A 19,692-nucleotide genomic window follows, 5' to 3' on the forward strand; every position below is an offset into this window, starting at 1 on the left:
AAAGCAGCTAGTCACATATAAATCCCTTGATCGCCCTCACTCAAAACAGGTGGCCTACAAAAATAAGAGAACCATGGGTAAGGCACTTGTTTACATACAGCTGATCCAGGCAAAATACCTGCTGCCACATAAGGTTCCCAGAACACAAGCTGGCAACTTGATCACAGCCCTCATCGCAACCAGGAGTGGCCTCAAACCCAAAACCAAATCGCCTCGCAAAATTTAACTTTCTTCTTTATTCAATTTTTGGTTTGGGGCCACACCTGATGGCACGCAGGGGTTCCTCCTGGCTCTGCAGCTTTGTTTTTTGTTGTTTGTTTTTTTCGTTTTTGGGTCACACCTGGCGGTGATCAGGGGTTCCTCCTGGCTCCATGCTCAGAAATCGCCCCTGGCAGGCACAGGAGACCATATGGGATGCTGGGATTCGAACCACCGTCCTTCTGCATGAAAGGCAAACGCCTTAGCTCCATGCGGTCTCTCCGGCCCTCTGCAGCTTCCTAATAGAGCACAAAACGGTAAACTGAGGGGCTGGAGAGATAATACAGAGGGTAGAGCATTTGCCTTTCACTGAGCTGAGCTGGATCTCCTGCGTCTCATAGGGCTGAACAGCGCCAGGTGCAATTCCTGAGCACAGAACAGGAGTAGGCAACCTCCGAGGGTGGGTGTGGCCCCCAAAGGAAACGAACCGGGGGCTGGCGCGAAAGCACAGAGGGGAGGTCGTCTGCCTAGCACAAGGATGGCGGGGTGAGATTTCCCACCCCCTGTTTGATCGCCGTCGTCCCCGAGGGGTCCTCCCCTGAGCACTGCCAGGAGTGATTGCTGAGCTCAGAGCCGCAAAGAAACAAACAAGCAAAACCCGAAAGGAAAGGAAAGAAAACAAGATCAAAGAGCCTCCCTTCCTCCGTCCAGGCCCAAGAGAGGCATAAAGGCGCGGGAACCGGCAGGGCCCAGAGGACTCTGCAACCGGGGGTCGAGGGGGCGTGGCTTCGGACATGTGGGGGCGTGGCCTCCAGCACATGAGAACCAATCAATAGAGGTGGGGGGGGGTCTCGGGTGTTTCCGAGCGCGCTCTGCGCACGCGCAGCGAGCCCGACTACGGGGCGCCGCAGGGCCAAGAGAGTCCGAGGTCCGCCGCCGCGCCGCAGGTCACGTGACGCGGAGGGCGCCGCGACTTCTGGAGGCCGCGCCATTTCCTGTAGGTGAAGGCGTGATCGGGGGTGACCCAGGGCCTTGCGGGGAGGCTCCGTAGAGAGAAGCGCCGAGAGGCGACCCTCGGGCGCGGGTCCTGGTGACGGAAGCCTCGGGCAGGAGGGGAGACGGAGGGGTCGCGTGCGCGCGCAGATAGGGCGTGGCCTGAGCAGAGAGGGCGTGGTCTCGTGAGATGCCGCGCAAGGGGCGTGGCTTACGCCGGGTCTTGACCGGCGCCTGGGGCGTGGCCTCACGAGGTGCCGTGTAGGGGCGTGGCTTACCCCGGGACGCGATTGGCCCGGAAGCCGTGGCCACGCCCATGCCATGGGCGTGGCCTCCGGGTCGGGTCGGGCCGGGCCGGGCTCGCGCCTTCCTGCGGAGGCCGAGGCCGGCTCTCGTCTCGCCCGGGTCCTGGCACCGACGTCTCCTTCCCCAGGCGCCCGCCCATGGAGATCCCCGCGCCCACCAGCCCCGCGGCGAGCTTCCTCCCCTCCTGCCTGCTTCTGGCTTGCGGCACGCTGCTGGCGGCCCTGCTGGGCGCCGCGTACCACTTGGGGCTCTTCCGGCAGTTGGCGCACAAGGTGTGGGGCCGCGGAGGGAGGCGACCCGGCTTCCCCCTCCCTGCCCGGGCGGGCCCCGCGAGCTTCCCGCTGGTCCTCGGGTGTCTGCGGCGCTGCCCTCCTCCCGCCCCCGCGCCTCTGGGGCTCCCGGACTTTGCCGTAGGGAAGAGACACGCGAGCAGCCTGACTTCTCCCCGACCCGCCGGCGTCCGGCCTGGGCCTCGCGCTGGCAGGTGTCCTCTGCCGCTGAGCTCCAGCCCCGGCCTCCTCCTAAGTCCTTCCTTGGCCAGCTGGGACCACCCTTGCTCGCCTGGCCGGCTGTGGCCCCATTGGACGAGCGTCCTGAGCCTTAAGGCCTGCTCTGCATTCTAGCGACGAGAGCCCAGGCTTCTGCCCGATTGCTCGCCCACACTGGGCACAGAGGGCAGCCGGTGCCTGGGGACATCGTCCCAGTAGGACAGTCTGACCTGCTCCTGGAGAAGGCTGCAGCCCCCGCCTCCTGCCCCTCCTCTCCCTGTCTGCTGGCCCTCATACTCTTGATCTTCCCGTTGGGCCCAGGTGGACAAGAGCAGCACCCAGCACGGCGGGGAGCTGGTGGCGGCCGTGCTGAGGGCCCATGGCGTGCGCTTTGTCTTCACGCTGGTGGGGGGCCACATCTCTCCGATTCTGGTGGCCTGCGAGAAGCTGGGCATCCGTGTGGTTGACACCCGCCACGAAGTCACCACCGTCTTCGCTGCAGATGCTGTGGCCCGTCTGAGTGGTGAGGGCAGAGTGGGTGGGGGGTTGCCAGGACCGGGTGCCTCTCAGGGGCAGGGCACAGCTCCCTGGTCTGTGTTCCAGGGACGGTGGGTGTGGCCGCGGTCACGGCAGGTCCTGGCCTCACCAACACGGTGACAGCTGTGAAGAATGCTCAGATCGCTCAGTCCCCCATCTTGCTCTTGGGGGGCGCAGCCAGCACAGTAGTCCAGGTACTCCAGGGGAGAGTTTGGGGGGGCAGGTCTCAGGGACCCCATGCAAGGCAGATCTTGGACCCTAAGGGCTGTCTTGGACTCTGGGGGGGGGCAAGTCTTGGACCCCGGGAGAGGCAGGCCTTGGAGGGGGGAGTCTCGGACCCTGGTGCCATGGCAGGCCACCGAGACGCTGCGGTGCTCAGCTGTGACTCTTTGGACCTCATCTTTGCCAGAACCGAGGTGCACTCCAGGCCATCGACCACCTGTCTCTGTTCCGGCCTCTTTGCAAGTTTTGTGCCTCCGTCCGGAGGGTGTGCGACATCGTGCCTACCCTGAGGGCTGCGATAGCCGCTGCCCAGTCGGGCACCCCAGGTAGAGGGCTTGCTCGAGCGTGGACGGACCCAAGGGCTGGGTCGGAAGATGAGGAAGCACAGCCTCTGCCCTCACAGGCCCTGTGTTCGTTGAGCTGCCCATTGACGTGCTGTACCCATACTTCCGGGTCCAGAGGGAGATGATGCCCAGCAAGCCGCCCAAAGACCTCATGGGTCAACTGGTGTCATGGTGAGCAGCCCTGCTTCTAGCCACCCACCAGTCCCACCCCTCGACCAAGGCCCACACGCCTTGTGTCCCTATGTCCCGCCCCTGGCAACTGGCCACACGCCCACGCCCCAAGTCCATTCTTGACTGCAGGCTACGCCCACCCCCTCCCCAGGACCACAGACCACGCCCACCCCTAGCCATTCCTTCTGGCCACAGCGTACTGGGGGCTGTCTGGCCTCTGCTGTCCAGGGCTCTGTCCTCAGGGCTTCGGAGTGGTTGAGAAGGTGGGCAGTTGGCATGTGTTCATCTCTTTCGAGTTGTAATGATTTCAGAAGGCAGGAACAGGTCACTGCTGCTGGCAAGGGGGTGCCAGGCATGGTGGCCTCTCTGCCGGTTAGGGTTGGTGGGGGCAGAGGGGTACTGGTCAGTCCCCGGAACCCCCCTGTGAGCTCAGGGCTACATCACAGGCCTGAGGGCCGGTGTCCCGGTGGGTCATGACCTCTAATGAGAGGTTCCGAGGCAAGGTGGTCCTGACTGGCAGCTTATCCCCTTGTCTGGCCCCTCTCCTGTCACTGTCTCCCCCCACCCAGTGACTCCCAGTGACTCCTGGGGATTCTCTTCCTCTTTGCAGGTACTTAGGAAATCACCTGGCCAACCTTTTTGCTGGCGCCTGGGAGCCTCGACCCGAGGGGCCTCTGCCCCTGGATATCCCGCAGGCATCCCCCCAGCAGGTGACACTCTTCTTCCTGCCCAGGACCCCCAGCGGGATGGCGGCCTCTCCCCAAGGCGCTGTGGTCTCTACGGTGGCCCCTTCTCTCCTCAGGTGCAGCGCTGTGTGGAGATCCTCAGCCGGGCCCGGAAGCCCCTCGTGGTTCTGGGCAGCCAGGCCATGCTGCCCCCGACGCCCGCTGACAAGCTTCGGTGAGGAGCCTCTACCCATCCATCTCCTGCTGCCCGCCCCAGACTGGGCCCACACACTCACCTCTGTCCTGCCTGGCCCTCAGGGCAGCATTAGAGACCCTGGGTGTCCCCTGCTTCCTGGGCGGCATGTCACGGGGACTGCTGGGCCGGAACCACCCTCTGCACATCCGGCAGAACCGCAGCGCTGCTCTCAAGAAGGCTGATGTGGTCCTGCTGGCAGGTGCGTTTCGGCCCCCTGACCCTGAGCCTTGCCCCTGGGGCACCTCTTCGTCCCCTGCCTCTTCTTGGGCCTCCCGTTTCGGGCTAGGACCAGCTGAGGCCTGCAGGACAGAGGTGCCCAGCAGGGTGTCTTTTGTTGTTGGTGTTGTTTTGGTTTTTGGGCCACACTTGGCGACACTTGGGTTCCTCCTGGCTCTGTGCTCAGAAATCGCTCCTGGCGGGCTCAGGAGACCATATGAATGGGATGCCGATGATCGAACTCGGGTTGGTACTGGGTCAGCCTCAGGCAGTGCAAGTGCCTTACCGCTCGCTGTGTTATCGCTCCCGCCCCATCAGCCCAGCGTCTTGCATGTGGTAGGGCAGATTGTCTAGGGCATTCATGCCATCTGCCGTGTCCTGGAATGTCTGAGGCTTGCCAGATGCAGCATGTTGTGCCTCTTAGTATGGCCCCTGCTGGGTGTTGGCACCGTGCAGGGTATCAGCTGTGGGTTGGCACCGTGTATGGGTATTTTCTGCTCTTGAGTTGTGACCCCAGCTGGTTGGTGGATCTCTCTGTCACCTGTTTCCTTGGGCCCCGGGTCATGGCTAGTGGGCAGCCAGCCTGGAGCTTGGTGACAAAGGACTATTGCTGCTGTCAGGCCCCAGGAGGCTGACACCCACTTACTGTGGCCGTACACTCTGCTGACCCAAGCATTCTCAGGGCAGACAGAGTTGGGCTCCATGGCCTTTGCTGGTGGCTGGGAGCTCTTAGGTGTACAAGGTACCCCTGGGTACAAGGGAAAGCACCAGCCTTGCCCACTGCCTGGTCCTCGCCCATCTCCCAGGAGCCGTGTGTGACTTTCGCATGTCCTACGGCCGCGTGCTTAGCCGCAGCAGCCAAATCATCACAGTCAACCGGGACCGGAAGGAGATGCTGCTCAACTCAGACATGTTCTGGAAGCCCCGGGAGGCTGTGCAGGGTCAGTGTCGGCATTGCCCACATCCTCCCAGGTGGGGAGCCAGGGCCACCCCAGGTGACCCCATCAGTGGGGCTCTGGAGAGTTGGGGGCTGCTGGGTCTTCTGTTCCTGTGTCCTCGCACCCTGGCGTTCTCGTGCTCCTTCTGCTCCCTTAGCTGTGCTCTCCACGGCATTGGCACCTCTGGCCTTGTCCTGTGGCTGGTGGCCACTAAGCTGGTGCTTGGTAAAGGGCCCTGGACAGGAAGGATGTGCTGGACTAGGGACTGGAAGGACGGGCCTGGGCAGGGAGCTGTGGCAGCCCTGAGTGAAAGTTTGCCCACCTCACTGCACCTCATCCCCTGTACACCCTTTAAGCTGCTGGAGTCGTGTGGGTGGCCCCAATGCTGGGCCCCACCGTGGGAGGCTCAGACCACTTAGCTCTCCACGACTGTTGCTCCAGCTTTGGCCTCCCTCGCTGCTCCTCTTCCAGGTCTTGAAGGGGATGTGTCTGGCCCCTCGGTCCCTCTGGCTGGGAGGGCAGCCCCATCCACTGCTGTGTCCTCTTCCTCCTGCAGGGGACGTGGGCTCCTTCGTGCTCAAGCTGGCGCAGGGGCTTCAGGGCCAGGCATGGGCTGCAGATTGGGCCGAGGAGCTGCGGCAAGGTGACCGGCAGAAGGAGCAGGACTTCAGGTGGGACTTCAGAGCCCGGCATGGCAGGCCGGGGGCTCTGAGCAGGGCCCCCGCTGACCGCCCCTGGCTCGTTGCAGGGAGAAGGCAGTGCGGCCTGTCGCCCAGCACCTGAACCCCGTGCAGGTGCTGCAGCTGGTGGAAGAGACGCTGCCTGACAATTCGGTCCTGGTGGTGGACGGGGGTGACTTTGTGGGCACCGCTGCTCACCTGGTGCAGCCGCGAGGCCCCCTATGCTGGCTGGACCCTGGTAAGGAAGAGGTCTGGGCACAGTGCTCTGGGTGTGGGCAGGGGGTGCCCTCCCCTCACCTGCCTCCCCTCTCCTAGGGGCCTTTGGGACTCTGGGTGTTGGTGCAGGATTTGCACTCGGGGCCAAACTCTGCAGGCCTGATTCCGAGGTGAGTAAGCTGTGGGCAGGGGGAGGAGGGTCTCCGTGGGCTGTGACCTGCCACCCGCTCCCTTCAGGTGTGGTGCTTGTTTGGGGACGGAGCCTTTGGCTACAGCCTTATTGAATTCGACACGTTTGTCAGGCATAAGGTGAGCAGCTGCCTCGTGGGGCTCCGGGATGTGGGGCTCGGCGGCAGCCCAGTCCTGGGGTGATGCAGCCCGGTCTCCGCCGCAGGTCCCCGTGATAGCGCTGATTGGCAACGATGCCGGCTGGACACAGATTTCTCGGGAGCAGGTGCCCGTTTTGGGCAGCAATGTGGCCTGCGGCCTGGCGTTCAGTGGTGAGCAGCCCGGCCAGGGTGTGACGCGGTGGGATGGTGGCTTGAAGCCCCGCCCTCCAACGTCTGTCTGCTTCTCCCCTTGCAGACTATCACCAGGCAGCCATAGGTCTGGGGGCCCAGGGCCTGCTCCTCTCTCGGGACAATGAGGACCAGGTGGTACAGGTACTTCGGGAGGCCCAGCAGCGGTGCCAGGAGGGCCACCCGGTGGTGGTCAACATCCTCATTGGCAAAACTGACTTCCGCGATGGCGCCATCTCCATCTAGGGCCACGTGGCCCTGGACCTGCCTGGCTGCCCGGGCCATCCTGCTGTGCCTTCCGCCCTCTCACACCGAATAAACCCCCTCCTTGGAGGCTTCACTCGGACTGTGCATACTGGTTTATTGTCCACAGAGACGGCAGTGACAAAGGGTGGGCAGACCCCGAGGGGAGCCCTGTCTCTGGCACATGAGGGTGCCGGACCCTGCCAACTCTCCCCCCCAGGGGGTCTCCAGAACCTCTCGCGCCCCACACCTATTCACACACTGGCCCTCACAGACAGACAGACACACACGCACGGAGACAATAAATAGGGTCCGTACCAAACTGCCCCAACCTGACGCGGAGGTGGGGCCCCTCCGAAAGGAAGGTCTAGTAAGTGCTCAACGTTTTCAGGGACAGGGCGGGGAGGGAAGGCCGGACGCCCCACAGCCCCCTCGGCTGTCGGCGCCCGTCCCAGGACAGTCCTCTCCTCTCCTCTCCCCAGGGAGGCAGAGTGCAGTGCTCAAAGCTAATACTGATCGGGTTGGCAGCAGCAAGAGCGGTGCTCACAGTAACTGGTGTCCCCCATTCGGGGGAGGCAAGGAGCCTGCTGGCAGCAGGGGGAGACCCGCGCCCCCAGCGAAGCCCAGTCTTGACCCTGGGCCCTCTACAAACTGGCGGACGGGGCGGGCGGGCGGCAGGCAGCTTGGCCTGGGCCGGGCTAGAGGCACACGTGGATCTGCTTGGAGAGCTCGCGCTCCAGGTCCAGGATGAGGGCGTCGAAGTCCTTGAGGTTCAGGTGCGGGTTGAAGGGGGCCTCGAAGGCGTCCTCGTCGTCGTCGGAGCGGGCGGCGCCCCGGCGGCCCCCGGCCCCCTCGCCGTCCTCGTCCTCGTCGCTGTCGCTGTCGCTGCCCGGCGCGTGGCCGTAGTCGGGCCCGGACAGGAGGTCCCGGCCGCAGACGCTCCAGTCGCCCGCGTAGCGGTTGCTCGGGGGGCTCTCGGGGCCGCCCCGCTCGCGCTGCCGCGTCACCACGGCCGGGGCTGCCAGCGGCAAGTCCAGCGGCGACTGGCGTCGGGGCCGCAGGCAGGGCGCGGGGTCCGGGGCTTCCGCGGGCCGGCGGGGGTCTGCGGCAAAGGGCTCGGTCGGGCGGGGCGAGAGGCCGATGGGCGGACCGCTGACGGGCAGGGTCAGGGGCCTGTGGGGGCGGGCGGGGATCGGGCTCACCTGGCCAGGCCTGCAGCAGGTAATGCAGCACCTCGATGTGGCGCTTGAAGTCCACCGCGTTGGCGAGGCCGGGGCCCGAGCTGCGCGTGCGGGGCCTGGCGGAGGCCTGGCGCGCCGGCAGCAGCACCGGGCCGAAGCAGACGGCCAGGTTCTGCGGGGTCATGCGGTTGTGGGCGTGGAAGGAGGACACGAGGCGCAGGTGGTCCAGCAGAAGCGTCAGCGTGGCCTGAGGAGAGAAGTGCGAGCGCATGGTGGTGGTGGCGGCAGCACCGGGGCCCTGGCGCTGAGAAAGGAGATCCAGGTGGCCGAGGCTAGGGAAACGGGCGTCCGCGGGGTCCCATCTGGAAGGTGTTCGGCAAGGACCGGAACCATTTGCTGGAAGGGAGACAAGCAGCCCGAGGTGCTGCCACGCTTTGGAACGGCAGAGCCTAGACTCGAACCCATCGCTCTGTAGGCCAAGCCGGGCTGACTTCAGTTCCATTGTGCAGAGGTTTACCGTCCGACTGTCTGATAGAGCGTGCACGTTGGAAGCCCTGGCACCTCACTGACCTGCGATGCCCGTTTCCGCACCTGGGTGATGGAGGCCCTAAAAGCGCTTTCTAGGCCTGTACGTAACGGTGCCAGGCAGGGCCAGGCGTGGGACAACGGATGTACTGGTCTCCAGCTGGGCTCCCAACTCACCCTCTCCACATCAGGCAGGCAGCTGAGGAGTTCACGGGTCCCTTCAGTGCTGGAGGCTGCCCTGCTCGCGGGCCCTCGGGCCATAGCTTCCAGCACCACCTGGTAGAGGGGCTGGGTGATGAGTGGGGTGGGGAGTTCCCTTAGGTAATCCTTGAGGATGCCTGTGGAGACAAACCCCATCTGGTCAGGGCACCCGGAGTTTCCGAGGTCAAACCGGGCAGCGGAGCCGGAAAGGAGGATAAATATAGGCCGGACAAGAGGGTCTCTGCACTGGGGCTCAGGGGTGGCCTGAAGGTGAGCGTGGAATGGGGTGATTGGGCAGGTGCACTGGCCTGTGATGACGTTGATGTCTGGGTACAGGTCCTCAGACAGGCAGACAGCCGCACTGTCCCGCTCGAATGCGTCCCGAAGCTCTTTCTTCACAGCTGCCGAGCCGCACAAGCGGTACAGCCCCACAACCTGGGGTGGGAGCCGCAAGAGGTAGTGAGGGGGCTGGCCCAGGTGCAGTCAGAACTGAGAAGGTGGTGGCTGGCCTGTCGTGGGGTCCTGGCACCTGCCTCCTCGACTGAACCCTGACGGCTCGGCTCCTCTGCTCACCTACCCCTTCCTTTGCAAAGCCTTCCCTGGCCGTTTTAAACACATCTACACCTGCGTGAACCGCGGTGGCTCACATCTGGATGTGCCTTCATTAACTCAAATCCTAGCTGGCAGCACCGGCCTCAGTGTAGGGTCGTGTGTCCTTGGGGGCTAGGCTTTCCCCCGTCAGACACCCCGGAAAGCTGGATCCGGCTCTGCAGCACGGATGGGTGGCTGGACGTCTGGGAAAGGCGCCCTGGGATACTGGGATACGGAACCTCGCCCGCTGGGAGTTTCCTGGGGAGAGAAGCTTGGCGGCCACGTGGGTCGGGGCGCGGGACTCACCCGCAGCCCTCGGCGCTCGATCTGCGCGACGCACTTCTGGATGATGAGGGGCACCTGCCCGGGGGGCTGCTCCCGCTCCACCAGCAGCGGCAGGGGCAGTCCGAACACGCGGGGCTCCGCGGTCCCCGGGGCTTCCCGCTGCTCCGAGAGGGTCAGCTTGGCATACAGCAGCCCCTGGGGCTCGAGGTTCACGGCCAGCTGCTGGGCCTGGCAGCCTGCAGACGCGACGGCAGCTGAGCCACCGGTGTCTGGTCGTCGGTGGGTCCAGACTCCTGCGGGAGGCCGGCCCCGCCTGCAGGCCCCGCCCCCGAGCCTTCCAAGCCCCGCCCCGCCGGGAATCCACCAATCACGCCCTCCACCGAGCAGCCGCGCCCCTGAACGCCCCGCCCCGTCGGGGAAGCCCCGCCCCTCGAGGGTCCCGCGGTCCCGACCGGGCCTGGGCCTCTCGCCTCTCGCCGCTCGGCCCCGGGACCGTCGGCGGGACCCCGGGGGCCGCCCCGCGCCTCGCGGCCCGCCTACCTCGGAAGAGCGCGGGCAGCAGCACGGCGCCCTGCGCGCACGGCCGGTGGCGCCGCACGCCCGGGTCCCAGGCCAGCACGAGCGCCCGCAGCAGCCGCGCGGCCTCGAGCTCCAGGTGGAACGTGTGGTCCAGCCGCAGGAAGCCCGGCCCGGCGCGCAGCGGGCCCGTGCGCGCCCGCGCCACCCCGTCCACCTGCAGCAGGCAGCACAGGTCCCGCGCGGCGGCCCCGGGCGCCGGCCGCAGCCCGCCCAGCCCGCACAGGTGCAGGCTCAGGCGGCCCCAGAGCGCGGCCGGGGGCGCGCGGGCCGCGGGCCCCGCCTCGTAGGGCCGGAAGGCGGCGGGCGGCGGCGGGCCGGCGGGGCGCTCGGGGGAGTCGCCGTCGCTGCGGTGGCCGGCCTGGGGCGACCCCGCGGCGCGCCCCGCGGGGCCCACGCTGCTGTCCAGGTGGTAGCGGCTGATGACGGAGCCCGCGGGCGCCGCCCGCTCGCGCTCCCGGCCCGTCCGGCTGCTCCGCAGGCTCAGGCGGCGCCGCAGCTCCGGCAGCTTCTTCATCTTGAGCGACAGGCGCCGCGCCGGGCCCGGGGACTTGGCGCGCGACGCCTTGCCGGGCGGGCTGCCCGGGGCCGCACCTGGCGGGGAGGGGGCGCTCAGGCTCGGACCCGGGCTCGGACTCGGACCCGGACCCGGGCTCGGACTCGGGCTCGGACCCGGGCTCGGACCCCGGCTCGGACCCGCCGCGTCTCCGCTCACCTGCCTGGGCCGCGCCCTCGGGCGGCGCCGCGGGCGTCTCGGGCGCGCGCGGCCGGGGGTCGTCCTCGGGGATGGGGTTGTACCAGATCGCGCCCGCCGGCTCCCCGCTGCCGGGCGCCCGCGGCCCCAGGACGGCCTCCTCGGGCGGCTTGGCCCCGCTCAGCACCCAGCGCCGACTGCTGGGCTCCAGGCTCTGCAAGTACGCGCCCCGGGCCGGGCTCCGCGCGGGCTCCGGGCTGGGGGTCCCTTCTGGGGCCGGGGCTTCGGGCTCGGGGGCTCTGGGCTCCGGGGGCTGGGCGGGCCGGCCTGGCGGGGGCAGGGGCGCCGTGAGAGGTCCGGGCAGCCCGGGCCCGGGGTTCAAGCCCGGCCCCCTGCCCTGGGGCCCAGCACCTCCCGCCCTCTGCGCCACCCGGCTCTCGGGCCCGGCTGTGCCCCTCGGACGCGGGCCGCTTCCTGTATGCGTGGTCCCGGGCCTCGCCCGCCGCCTCTGACCCGGCCCCCGCTTGCTCCCGGACGTCCTGTCCCCGGGGCCTCCCGTTGGTTTCCCAAGCCGGCACGGACCCCCTCGCCCAGCCCGGCCCGGACCCAGGGGTGGTCTCGGCACGATGCCGAGGAAGTTGAGTCCTGCCCCGCCCGTGCCTCAGTTTCCCCCGCTGCGCACCAGGGCCGTTTCCTGGAGCTGCTTGCTGTCCGGTGGGTGTCCAGGGGCCGCCGCCCCTCCTCGGCCTCTCCGAGCCCCTCTAGGGCTCCGGGAGCCTCGGCCCGGCCCAGGCCCGCTGCCCCTCCTCGCCTCCACCCCGCCTGCTCAGCTCGGCTCGGCCCGGCCCGGCCCCCGCTTCCTGCAGGCCCGGGCCCCCTCCCGAGCTCCCCAGCCCGCGGTGCTGGCATCCCCGGCCGAGCGGCGGATAACGGTCCGCGCCCCTCTCCCACCCAGCTCGGCCCGCCCGGACGGGACCCCCGCCCGCCCCGGATCCGCAGGGAAGGGGCGCCCCTGGCCCCTCTGCAGCCTGCGCGCCTTGGGTGCCCGGGCCGGATCTCGGTCCAGGCCGGCGGGGCCCTCCTGCGCCCCGAGTCGCCCCAAAGCCGCCCCACCCCGCCCCACCCCAGCCGTCCCCTCCCGGGCCGTCTGTCCGCGGCTCACCGCGCTCCTTGGCGTCCGACTTCTTCCGGGGAAGCTTCTCGCGGCCCCGCAGGCGGGAGAAGGTCTTCCTGAGCAGCGGCTCGGCCATGCTGGGGCCCGGCGGGCCGAGTGCGCGCCCCGCGCCCGCAGGAAGCGCATTCCGGGAATGCTTGGCAAAAACTTTTTTTTCCCTCTCCCCTTCCCGCGGCCCGAGCAAGCGATGCTGGGAGATGTAGTCGCCTGGGCAGGCGGGAGGGACCCGGGGATGTGGGCACGGCCTGGGGCGGCCCCCGCCGGTGGGGACTGGAACTTCGCAAGGGTGCAGCGACAGTTCCGGCTCTTCGGGCTTGCCCCGACTCATCACGGAATCAGGGTTCCCCTGGCTGCGGAGGGTGAGACCTAGCCACCTTTGGTGGTCTTACCGGGCGGGTCCCCGCAGACTCGGGGGGGGGGTGAGACCGTCAGGAGCTGTCCCAAGCTGGCCCTTTGTCCCCTCTCTGCTGGTCCCGAGTGCCAGGAAAACTTTCCCTCACCACGCCTGGCAGGGTCGAGAGTCAGAGCTCAACCAAGCCCTGAGGATGCCTAGTTCCATCAGGACCATGGCCCGCCGCTTCCCACCTAACCCGTGGCCCCTCACACTGCTCTGCCCCATCGCCCACTTTCCTTCCTTTCCATCCGTGGCTGCTTCTTGCTGGCCACCTGGTCTGTGCAGTCCCAGGATGTGCACTCAGGATCCGGCCCTTTGAGTTTCTGGAGATGCCACCCGCCACCGTGGCAGATGTCCAGGAAGGTGTGTTCTCTGCGTCAGGTTCCCACTGGCCACCACCGACCTTGGGTGGCCCTGTCCCTCACCTAGGACTTCTGTGACCTCTGGGGAGTGTGTGGGACTGCTGGGACTAACAGGGCTTCTGAGCTGTAGAGCTGTTGAAAATGGCCCCGATGTCATACAGAATTAGAACTGGGCCTCCCTGACCACACGCCGCCTGGGATCAGTGGGCTGTTGATTACAGGCACCACAGGGGCCAGCGGGGTCCCCAGGTGTTGAGAGCCAACTCCGGTGGACCCAGGGAGGTGCCACACAGTATGACCCTTGGCAGACAAACTCTCTGCACTCTGGCCCAGCTGAGGACTCGAAAAGTGCGACCTTCCTCTTGCAGGACCTTTGAGGAAAATTTGGCTGACTGTTTTGGAATCTGGTGCTGGGTGGCCTGATCAGGGGAAGAAGCTTTGATGAGGTTTTTGGGGGTGGGGAGGGGAAGAAAGGATCAGTCCTCAGCTGAGACCCAAGCTGCCGGGTCCACTTCTACAGTATCACTCCTTTTCCAAGGAAGACAAACCATCTGCCTTTCTGAATACACAGTTCTGGGTGAGGACAACATGGAAGGCTGATAGGCGTCACAGGTCTCATTTGTGTTGCATTTCTGTTTTAATTCAGCGCGAAGCAAAAAACCTGCCTTGAGCACAATAACGTGAAATGGGTTTCAGCATCTGAAGCTGGTTTCCGATGTGCTGGCCACAGATAAGCCCCCCCACCGCCCTAACCCCAGCTGTGCCCATCCCCCCCCAAGCTGATATTTACTCTTTGGGTCTTCAGAAAAAGCTAAACAAAGCTGGCCTGTAGCGAGAGCACAGTGTGGGGCGTTTGCCTCGCACCCTGCCGACCCGGATTCAGTCTGTGGCATCCTGTAAGGGTCCCCTGAGCACCACCAGGAATGACCCCTGAACTCAGAGCCAGGAGTAACTTACCTCTGAGCACCAATGAGTGTGGCCTCCAAATTTAAAAATAATGCTAAAAGTTGAGCCTAAAATCATGTCTCTCGAGGGCAGTCCTATGCCACCTGACCGAAGCCCACCCAAGGGCCATGTCTAGTTCAATGCTCAACAGGGCAAGCTTTGCAAAGCTGTTTCTTCCAGCGGAAGGTCACTCACTCCTGAGCTGCTCTGGGGATCCCAGGATTCAATTTTGGGTTCAAGAGCTGCAGGCGCCCTGGTTGGGATCTTGGGGGACACCCTCGCCCTCTGGTGGCTGTTGTCTCAAACGACAGCACGCAGGGCTTTGTGGCCTTCGGTTTGGATTTTTGCTGTGGTTTTTTTTTATTAGCACCAGCAGACCAGCCGCTTCCTACAAACCCAGACTCGCAGTCTCCCCACCATCCCGCAGCTGTCTGTGCCAGAGGTTCTGGGTCTTCGCACTCTTGGAACCCCTCAGACTGGTTGCCCCATCCCTCTCTTCCACTCCCCTCCCTTCCAGATGCTGATTCTCTGATACAGAACATCGGGCTCGTTTTTCCACAGAAAAGCGTTGAGGCTCCCACTCTGGTAAAAGACCAGGGAGGAGGGGCCAGAATGATAGCATAGCCGTAGGGCATTTGCTTTGCAGTAGGACAACCTGGGACAGACCGGGGTTCTATCCCCGGCATTCCAGATGGTCCTCTGAGCCTGCCATGAGTGATTTCTGAGTGCAGAGCCAGGAGGAACCCCTGAGGGCTGTCGGATGTGGCCCAGAAATCAAAACCAAAACAAACAAAAAAAGCCTCCAAACCAAAAAACCCATCCAACTAACAAAAAACAAACAAACAAACAAACAAACAAACAAAAAAGACCAAGGAAGAAACGTGTGGAAGAAATAGACAAGGTTCCAGCTCTGGGGTCCTTACTGTCATTTGCTGGACCCAAGAGGGAGCCCGCCCTCTTCTCACCTTTTCTTTCCCTCTCTTCCCCTCTCTTCCCTGGCCTTGGCTGGGGCCTCAGGAGGTGAACAGGGCAGGGGCTCAGGGTGTGTGGGATGGTGCTTTTGTGGGTAGGGCCTGGGTCCCTCAACTTGTTGTTTACATGGCTCCTCAGGTGGTCTGGCTCTTCCCTTTGGCTGGGTTCCCACCTACCTCTGCAGACATTCAGGATTTTAGAGCCTGCACTCAGCAGAGTTGTCCAGAAAGACCAGCACAGGCCCTGCATGTCAGTAGACTTGTCTTCCTTCCTTCCTTCCTTCCTTCCTTCCTTCCTTCCTTCCTTCCTTCCTTCCTTCCTTCCTTCCTTCCTTCCTTCCTTCCTTCCTTCCTTCTTCCCTCCCTCCCTTCCTTTTTTCTTCCTCCCTTTCTTCTTTCCTTCCTTTCTTTCCTTTCCCTTTCCTTCTTTTCCCTTTCCTTCCTCCCTTTCTTTCCTCCTTTTCTATCTCCTTTCCTTTTTTTCTTTCTGGCCATTTTCATTCTGGCCACACCCAGAGGTGCTCAGGGCTGCAAGAATATTCTAGCTCTCTCAGGGATCACTTCTGGTGGGGCTTTGGAGACCTTATGTGGTGCTGAGGAACAAACCCGGGTTGGCCACTTGTGAGGCAAGTTCCTTCCCCACTGTACTTTCTCTCTGCCCCCCTGGAAAATTTCTTGTTTAAATTGCGAAGCTCTTTGCTCAGTTTCCTACACCTCACTGGACCTCCCCATTTCTAGCAACTCTGCGGCCTCCCTAGCAAGAGCAGATGGTAGGAACATTATCCCACTTACATGCATTTAAATTCTAGCTTTTCTCTGCTAATCTCACCCATGTAATCTGGAGGTTTTCTGGAATCCTAATTTAGAAGCCCAGTGGAAAAGTGGCTTGACCTCTGTGAGCAGAGCACCCCGAACTCCGTCCCCCACCCTACAGCAGCCCAGCGCACATCAGCTCTAGGCCTGAGATGGGGCCACTTTCCCTGCCAGCTTCCTCAGAGCCGCCTTCATGTCCCTGTTCCGGAGGCTGTAGATGAAGGGGTTGAGGAAAGGAATGATGACCCCGTACATGAGGGCGGCCCCCTTGTCCTTCTGGGCGGAGGTGGCCGACGTGGGCAGCAGGTAGACTGCGAAGATGGTGCCGTAGAAGAGAGACACCACAGTGAGGTGGGAGCCGCAGGTGGAGAAGGCCTTCCACTTGCCCTGAGCCGACGGGATCTTGAAGACCGCCCGGAAGATACAGATGTAGGAGAAGACGGTGATGATGAGGGGGCTGAAGCCCATGACGATGCTGAAGCCGAAGACCACCAGCTCATTGAGGTGCGTGTCCGAGCAGGACAGCTTCAGCAGGGGCATGAGGTCGCAGAAGAAGTGCGGGATCTCGGCGCTGGCGCAGAAGCTGAGCTGGGCCATGAGCGCCGTATGGACGATGGACTGGATGTTGGGGATCATCCAGGAGACCCCCACCAGCATCCCACACACACGGGGGCTCATAATGGTAGAATAGCGCAAGGGGTAGACGATGGCCATGAACCTATCGATGGCCATCACGGCCAGCAGGAAGGTGTCCAGCGGCCCCAGCAGGTGGAAGGTGTACATCTGGGCCAGGCACCCCGCAAAGGGGATGGCGCGGCTGCGGGTGTGCAGGTTGGCCAGCATCTTGGGGACGGTGGTGGAGGAGAAGAGCACGTCCACCAGCGACAGGTTGCACAGGAAGAAGTACATGGGCGTGTGCAGGTGAGCGTCGGTGAGGATGGCCGAGACGATGAGCAGGTTCCCCACAAGCGTGACCAGGTACATGGGCAGGAAGATCCAGAAGAGGAGCGTCTGGTGCGCGGGCTTGTCTGAGAGCCCCAGCAGGATGAACTCGGACAGGCGGGTCCTGTTGGCCGGCTCCATGGGCTGCCGGTGGCTGCTGGGGAGAGAGGGAGGCTGGGAGGGGCTGTGGACAAGGGGGTCCGTCCTTAGCTCTGGGGCTGTGACTGAGAAGGTAGAAGGGGAAGTGGGTGTGTGGATAGAGCCCCAGGGCTGGGACTGCTTTGGGGGACCTGGCTCTGTGTCCCGGCTATGCAGAAGGGCCCCGTGATCTGTGGGCTCGAGAGATGCAGGCAGCCTCTGCCTGCCAGATCAGGGAGTGTCCTGCGGGCATTCTCTGCTCTTGCCAGGATACCACCCGGTGGGCAGTTTGTGCCACCTTGGGGTGTTCTGAGCTCACACTTCTTTTCTCATACCCAGGAGAGGGAGGAGGAGAGGACTAAGGGAGGACAGACAGGACAGTGACCACAGGTCTTCACAGAACCCTGACTTTCTGGCAAAGGCTGCTCTGAACTGAGCTGATTCTTTTTTAATTTTGTTTTGTTTTTGGTCCACACCCAGCGGCGGCGCTTAGGTGTGGCCTGGCTTTGCACTCAGATGGCTCCTGGCAGGCTTGGGGAACCATATGGGATGCTGGGAATTAAACCACAGTCCGCCCTGGGTTGGCTGCATGCAAGGCAAATGCCCTACCGCTGTGCTATTGCTCCGGTCCCTTGTTTTTTGTTTTTTTGTTTGTTTGTTTTTGTTTTGCTCGAAGCCAGTGATGCTTAGGTGTTACTCCTAGCTCTGCTCAGTAATCACTCCTGGCAGGGTCAGGGGACCATACGTGAAGCCGGAGGCAAGGCAGAGGCCTTCTCTGCTATGCTTCTGCACCAATCCCGTGGTTCTGCCTGGTTCCCCTCCAGCCCAGCAGTACCTGACATGCACCCATCTATGGTTTGGGGTATCTATGAGTCCTGCTTTCATGGTTCCTCAACTCTGTTCCTTGTGAGACTTTGAGCAGAGGCCCTTGGTCCCAGCTGACAAGGAGAGGCTGGTAGGGGGCACAGTTGGCAAATGCTCCCTCTCTCCTCTGCCCAGACCCCCTTAGCGCTCCTCCTGGCCGCCTCTTTCCGAACCTCCAACCCACAAGCTACGGAGAGCAGACACTGTAGATTGAAGCCTGCCTCCCAATGACTTTGGCATCTAGGGTCACTGAGGTTGGTGGTCTTGAGGTCAGGAGTCCCGTGGGAACTTAGCACAGGGTGTTCTGAGAAGGGTGTGGGGACCCGGAGGTGTGTAGTCAGAGAGACAAGGAAGACAGGAAGGGAGAGACGAGGGAGAATGATGGATGGACACGGGGAGAGAGACACACAGAGAGACACAGAGAGAGAACAATGAAGAGAGATGGGGAGAGATACAGGGAGGGAGAGAGATGAAGAGAAACAGAAAGGAGAGAGATGGAGAGTGATGGAGGAGAGAGAAGAGAGACAGATGGAGAGGGAGACAGAGGAGGCAGAGGGGGCCAGAGTGATAGCACAGCAGGGAGGGTGTTTGCAAACAGCTGACCTGATTTGATGCCTGGCATCCCATATGGTCCTCGAGCCTGACTGGAGTAATTTCTGACCTCAGAGCCAGGAGTAACCCCTGAGTGCCATGGGTGTGGTCCAAACCAAAACTAAATACATAAAATAAGCAGAGACAGAGGAGATAGGAAGGATGAGAAGAGGAGGACGGAGAGGGAAGGGGGTGTTATTGTGTGAAATGGGAGCTGGGAGTCTTGCAGCTCTGCCTCCAGGTCTGAGGTGTCCTCCCACAGCCTCGTCTTCCTATGTGGGCTCCATGAGGTGCTCCAACGCGGGTGACTATGTTTGGACGTAATCCTGCAGAGCCTGGACCCTCGACCCTCATCAGCCACCTTGCCACAGGCGGGACCTCAGTGCCTGGGGCTCTGGGCGGGTCAGAGGGGCTGTCCTGTCACCTGCCCACGGGCTACTCTTCCCGGGGTCATGAGAGATCCACAGTGTAAAGGGGCTTGTGCTGGCGCCCTGACCTACGACCCCACACCGTCCCCTGACTGCTCTCCCTCCGCCTCTGTCTCTCTGTTCCTCTGCACCCCCATACAGGTAGCAGGGATTCCTCCCTCTCCCCGAGTCCAGCCCGCACCCCTTCTCCGCCCCTCACCCCTTACCAGGATGGGTGTCCCAACACCAGCCTCCTCCTGCCCTGGCTGCTCTTGGAGCCTGAGGTGTGCGCTGGGCTGGCCTGGACGGGCATGGGGCGAGGAGTTTGTGGCAGTCGCCTGGGCAAGTCTGGAGTCTGTGTGGGGGTCCCAGTGCCCCAGCTGGGGCGAGTGAGCAAGCCTGGGACCCAGATGGGTATTTACGATGTGGGGCTCAGGGGGCCCTGCTCCCAGGGCTCCTTGTTAGGAGGAAGCTGCTAATCATCTCTCCTCACTCCTGCCTCCCAGGGTCCCCTCTCTGGGGTGCGTGTGCTCTGGGAGGAAGGAGACGAGGATGCGGGACTCATGGGACTCACTGACACCCTCATGTCCCTCCCAGTACTCTGGAGTTCCCCCATAGAGTGCTCTGGTCCCCGCATTAGGCCTCTGCTTCTGTCCCTGTCTGCACGCCCGGGTCGGCATGAAGCAGGGACTGTCTTGTGGGGGCCCAGGGAGAGCTCCACTCATGGTGCTCATTAATGGACAAGTTTATTGAGGTTGTTTGGTCACCTGTCACAGCTCAGGTGTCCTCTCCAGGATGTCACACAGAACCTGGCAACCAGCCTTCACATCAGCCCTTCGTTTGTGATAAGCTGGGCCTCTCCATCCTGTGTGGTCTCCATGAAGCCCGTTAGACCTGGTATTTAGGAATCTCTTTGCTACTTTGCTCATGGAGAGTTTTTTTTTTTTTTTTTTTTATCTTAACACTGCACCATGTTGTTTATTATAGTCATTTCAGGCAATAAATGTACAAACACCAGTCCTACCTCTAGTGTGGCCTTCTCTCCTC

General features: G+C 63.3%; 3 protein-coding genes across 4 annotated transcripts; 1 reads left to right on the forward strand and 2 right to left on the reverse strand.

Annotated features, from left to right (window-relative positions):
• Window positions 1-1,595: 1,595 nt before the first annotated feature.
• ILVBL (ilvB acetolactate synthase like) lies at window positions 1,596-7,077 on the forward strand. Its single transcript, XM_049789285.1, has 15 exons — window positions 1,596-1,769; window positions 2,307-2,508; window positions 2,589-2,716; window positions 2,932-3,070; window positions 3,148-3,259; window positions 3,870-3,969; window positions 4,062-4,159; window positions 4,243-4,379; window positions 5,203-5,337; window positions 5,891-6,005; window positions 6,083-6,252; window positions 6,330-6,400; window positions 6,468-6,539; window positions 6,625-6,730; window positions 6,816-7,077. The coding sequence occupies exons 1-15, from the start codon at window positions 1,635-1,637 to the stop codon at window positions 6,992-6,994; spliced, it is 1,899 nt and encodes a 632-aa protein (XP_049645242.1). The 5' UTR covers window positions 1,596-1,634; the 3' UTR covers window positions 6,995-7,077.
• A 588-nt stretch (window positions 7,078-7,665) lies between these two features.
• On the reverse strand, window positions 7,666-12,397 carry SYDE1 (synapse defective Rho GTPase homolog 1). Of its 2 annotated transcripts, none has more exons than XM_049789284.1 (8): window positions 12,209-12,397; window positions 11,101-11,193; window positions 10,315-11,009; window positions 9,796-10,010; window positions 9,207-9,333; window positions 8,875-9,035; window positions 8,194-8,419; window positions 7,666-8,093 (listed from the first exon to the last, which is right to left on the reverse strand). In XM_049789284.1, exons 1-8 carry the CDS (start codon window positions 12,292-12,294, stop codon window positions 7,690-7,692), a joined length of 2,007 nt encoding a protein of 668 aa, XP_049645241.1. In that variant the 5' UTR covers window positions 12,295-12,397; the 3' UTR covers window positions 7,666-7,689. The 2 variants fall into 2 exon arrangements, with proteins under 2 accessions (XP_049645241.1, XP_049645240.1); XM_049789283.1 differs by having other exon boundaries at window positions 11,101-11,371; window positions 12,207-12,397.
• A 3,447-nt stretch (window positions 12,398-15,844) lies between these two features.
• On the reverse strand, window positions 15,845-16,786 carry LOC126030237 (olfactory receptor 1I1-like). The gene has a single exon (XM_049788407.1). The coding sequence runs from the start codon at window positions 16,784-16,786 to the stop codon at window positions 15,845-15,847; it is 942 nt and encodes a 313-aa protein (XP_049644364.1).
• Window positions 16,787-19,692: the final 2,906 nt, after the last annotated feature.

The sequence above is a fragment of the Suncus etruscus genome, chromosome 15 (genome assembly GCF_024139225.1).
Source record: "Suncus etruscus isolate mSunEtr1 chromosome 15, mSunEtr1.pri.cur, whole genome shotgun sequence".
Classification (NCBI taxonomy): domain Eukaryota; kingdom Metazoa; phylum Chordata; class Mammalia; order Eulipotyphla; family Soricidae; genus Suncus; species Suncus etruscus.

Coding starts and splice junctions, on each gene's coding strand:
- ILVBL (XM_049789285.1), top strand. CDS start 1,635: ATGGAGATCCCCGCGCCCACCAGCCCCGCGGCGAGCTTCCTCCCCTCC. Junction 6,006..6,082: donor CAGAAGGAGCAGGACTTCAG/GTGGGACTTCAG, acceptor GGCTCGTTGCAG/GGAGAAGGCAGTGCGGCCTG. Junction 6,731..6,815: donor CTGCGGCCTGGCGTTCAGTG/GTGAGCAGCCCG, acceptor CTCCCCTTGCAG/ACTATCACCAGGCAGCCATA.
- SYDE1 (XM_049789283.1), bottom strand. CDS start 12,294: ATGGCCGAGCCGCTGCTCAGGAAGACCTTCTCCCGCCTGCGGGGCCGC. Junction 9,334..9,795: donor TCGAGCGCCGAGGGCTGCGG/GTGAGTCCCGCG, acceptor CTCCCACCCCAG/GTTGTGGGGCTGTACCGCTT. Junction 8,094..8,193: donor CCTGCTGCAGGCCTGGCCAG/GTGAGCCCGATC, acceptor CCTTTGCCGCAG/ACCCCCGCCGGCCCGCGGAA.
- LOC126030237 (XM_049788407.1), bottom strand. CDS start 16,786: ATGGAGCCGGCCAACAGGACCCGCCTGTCCGAGTTCATCCTGCTGGGG.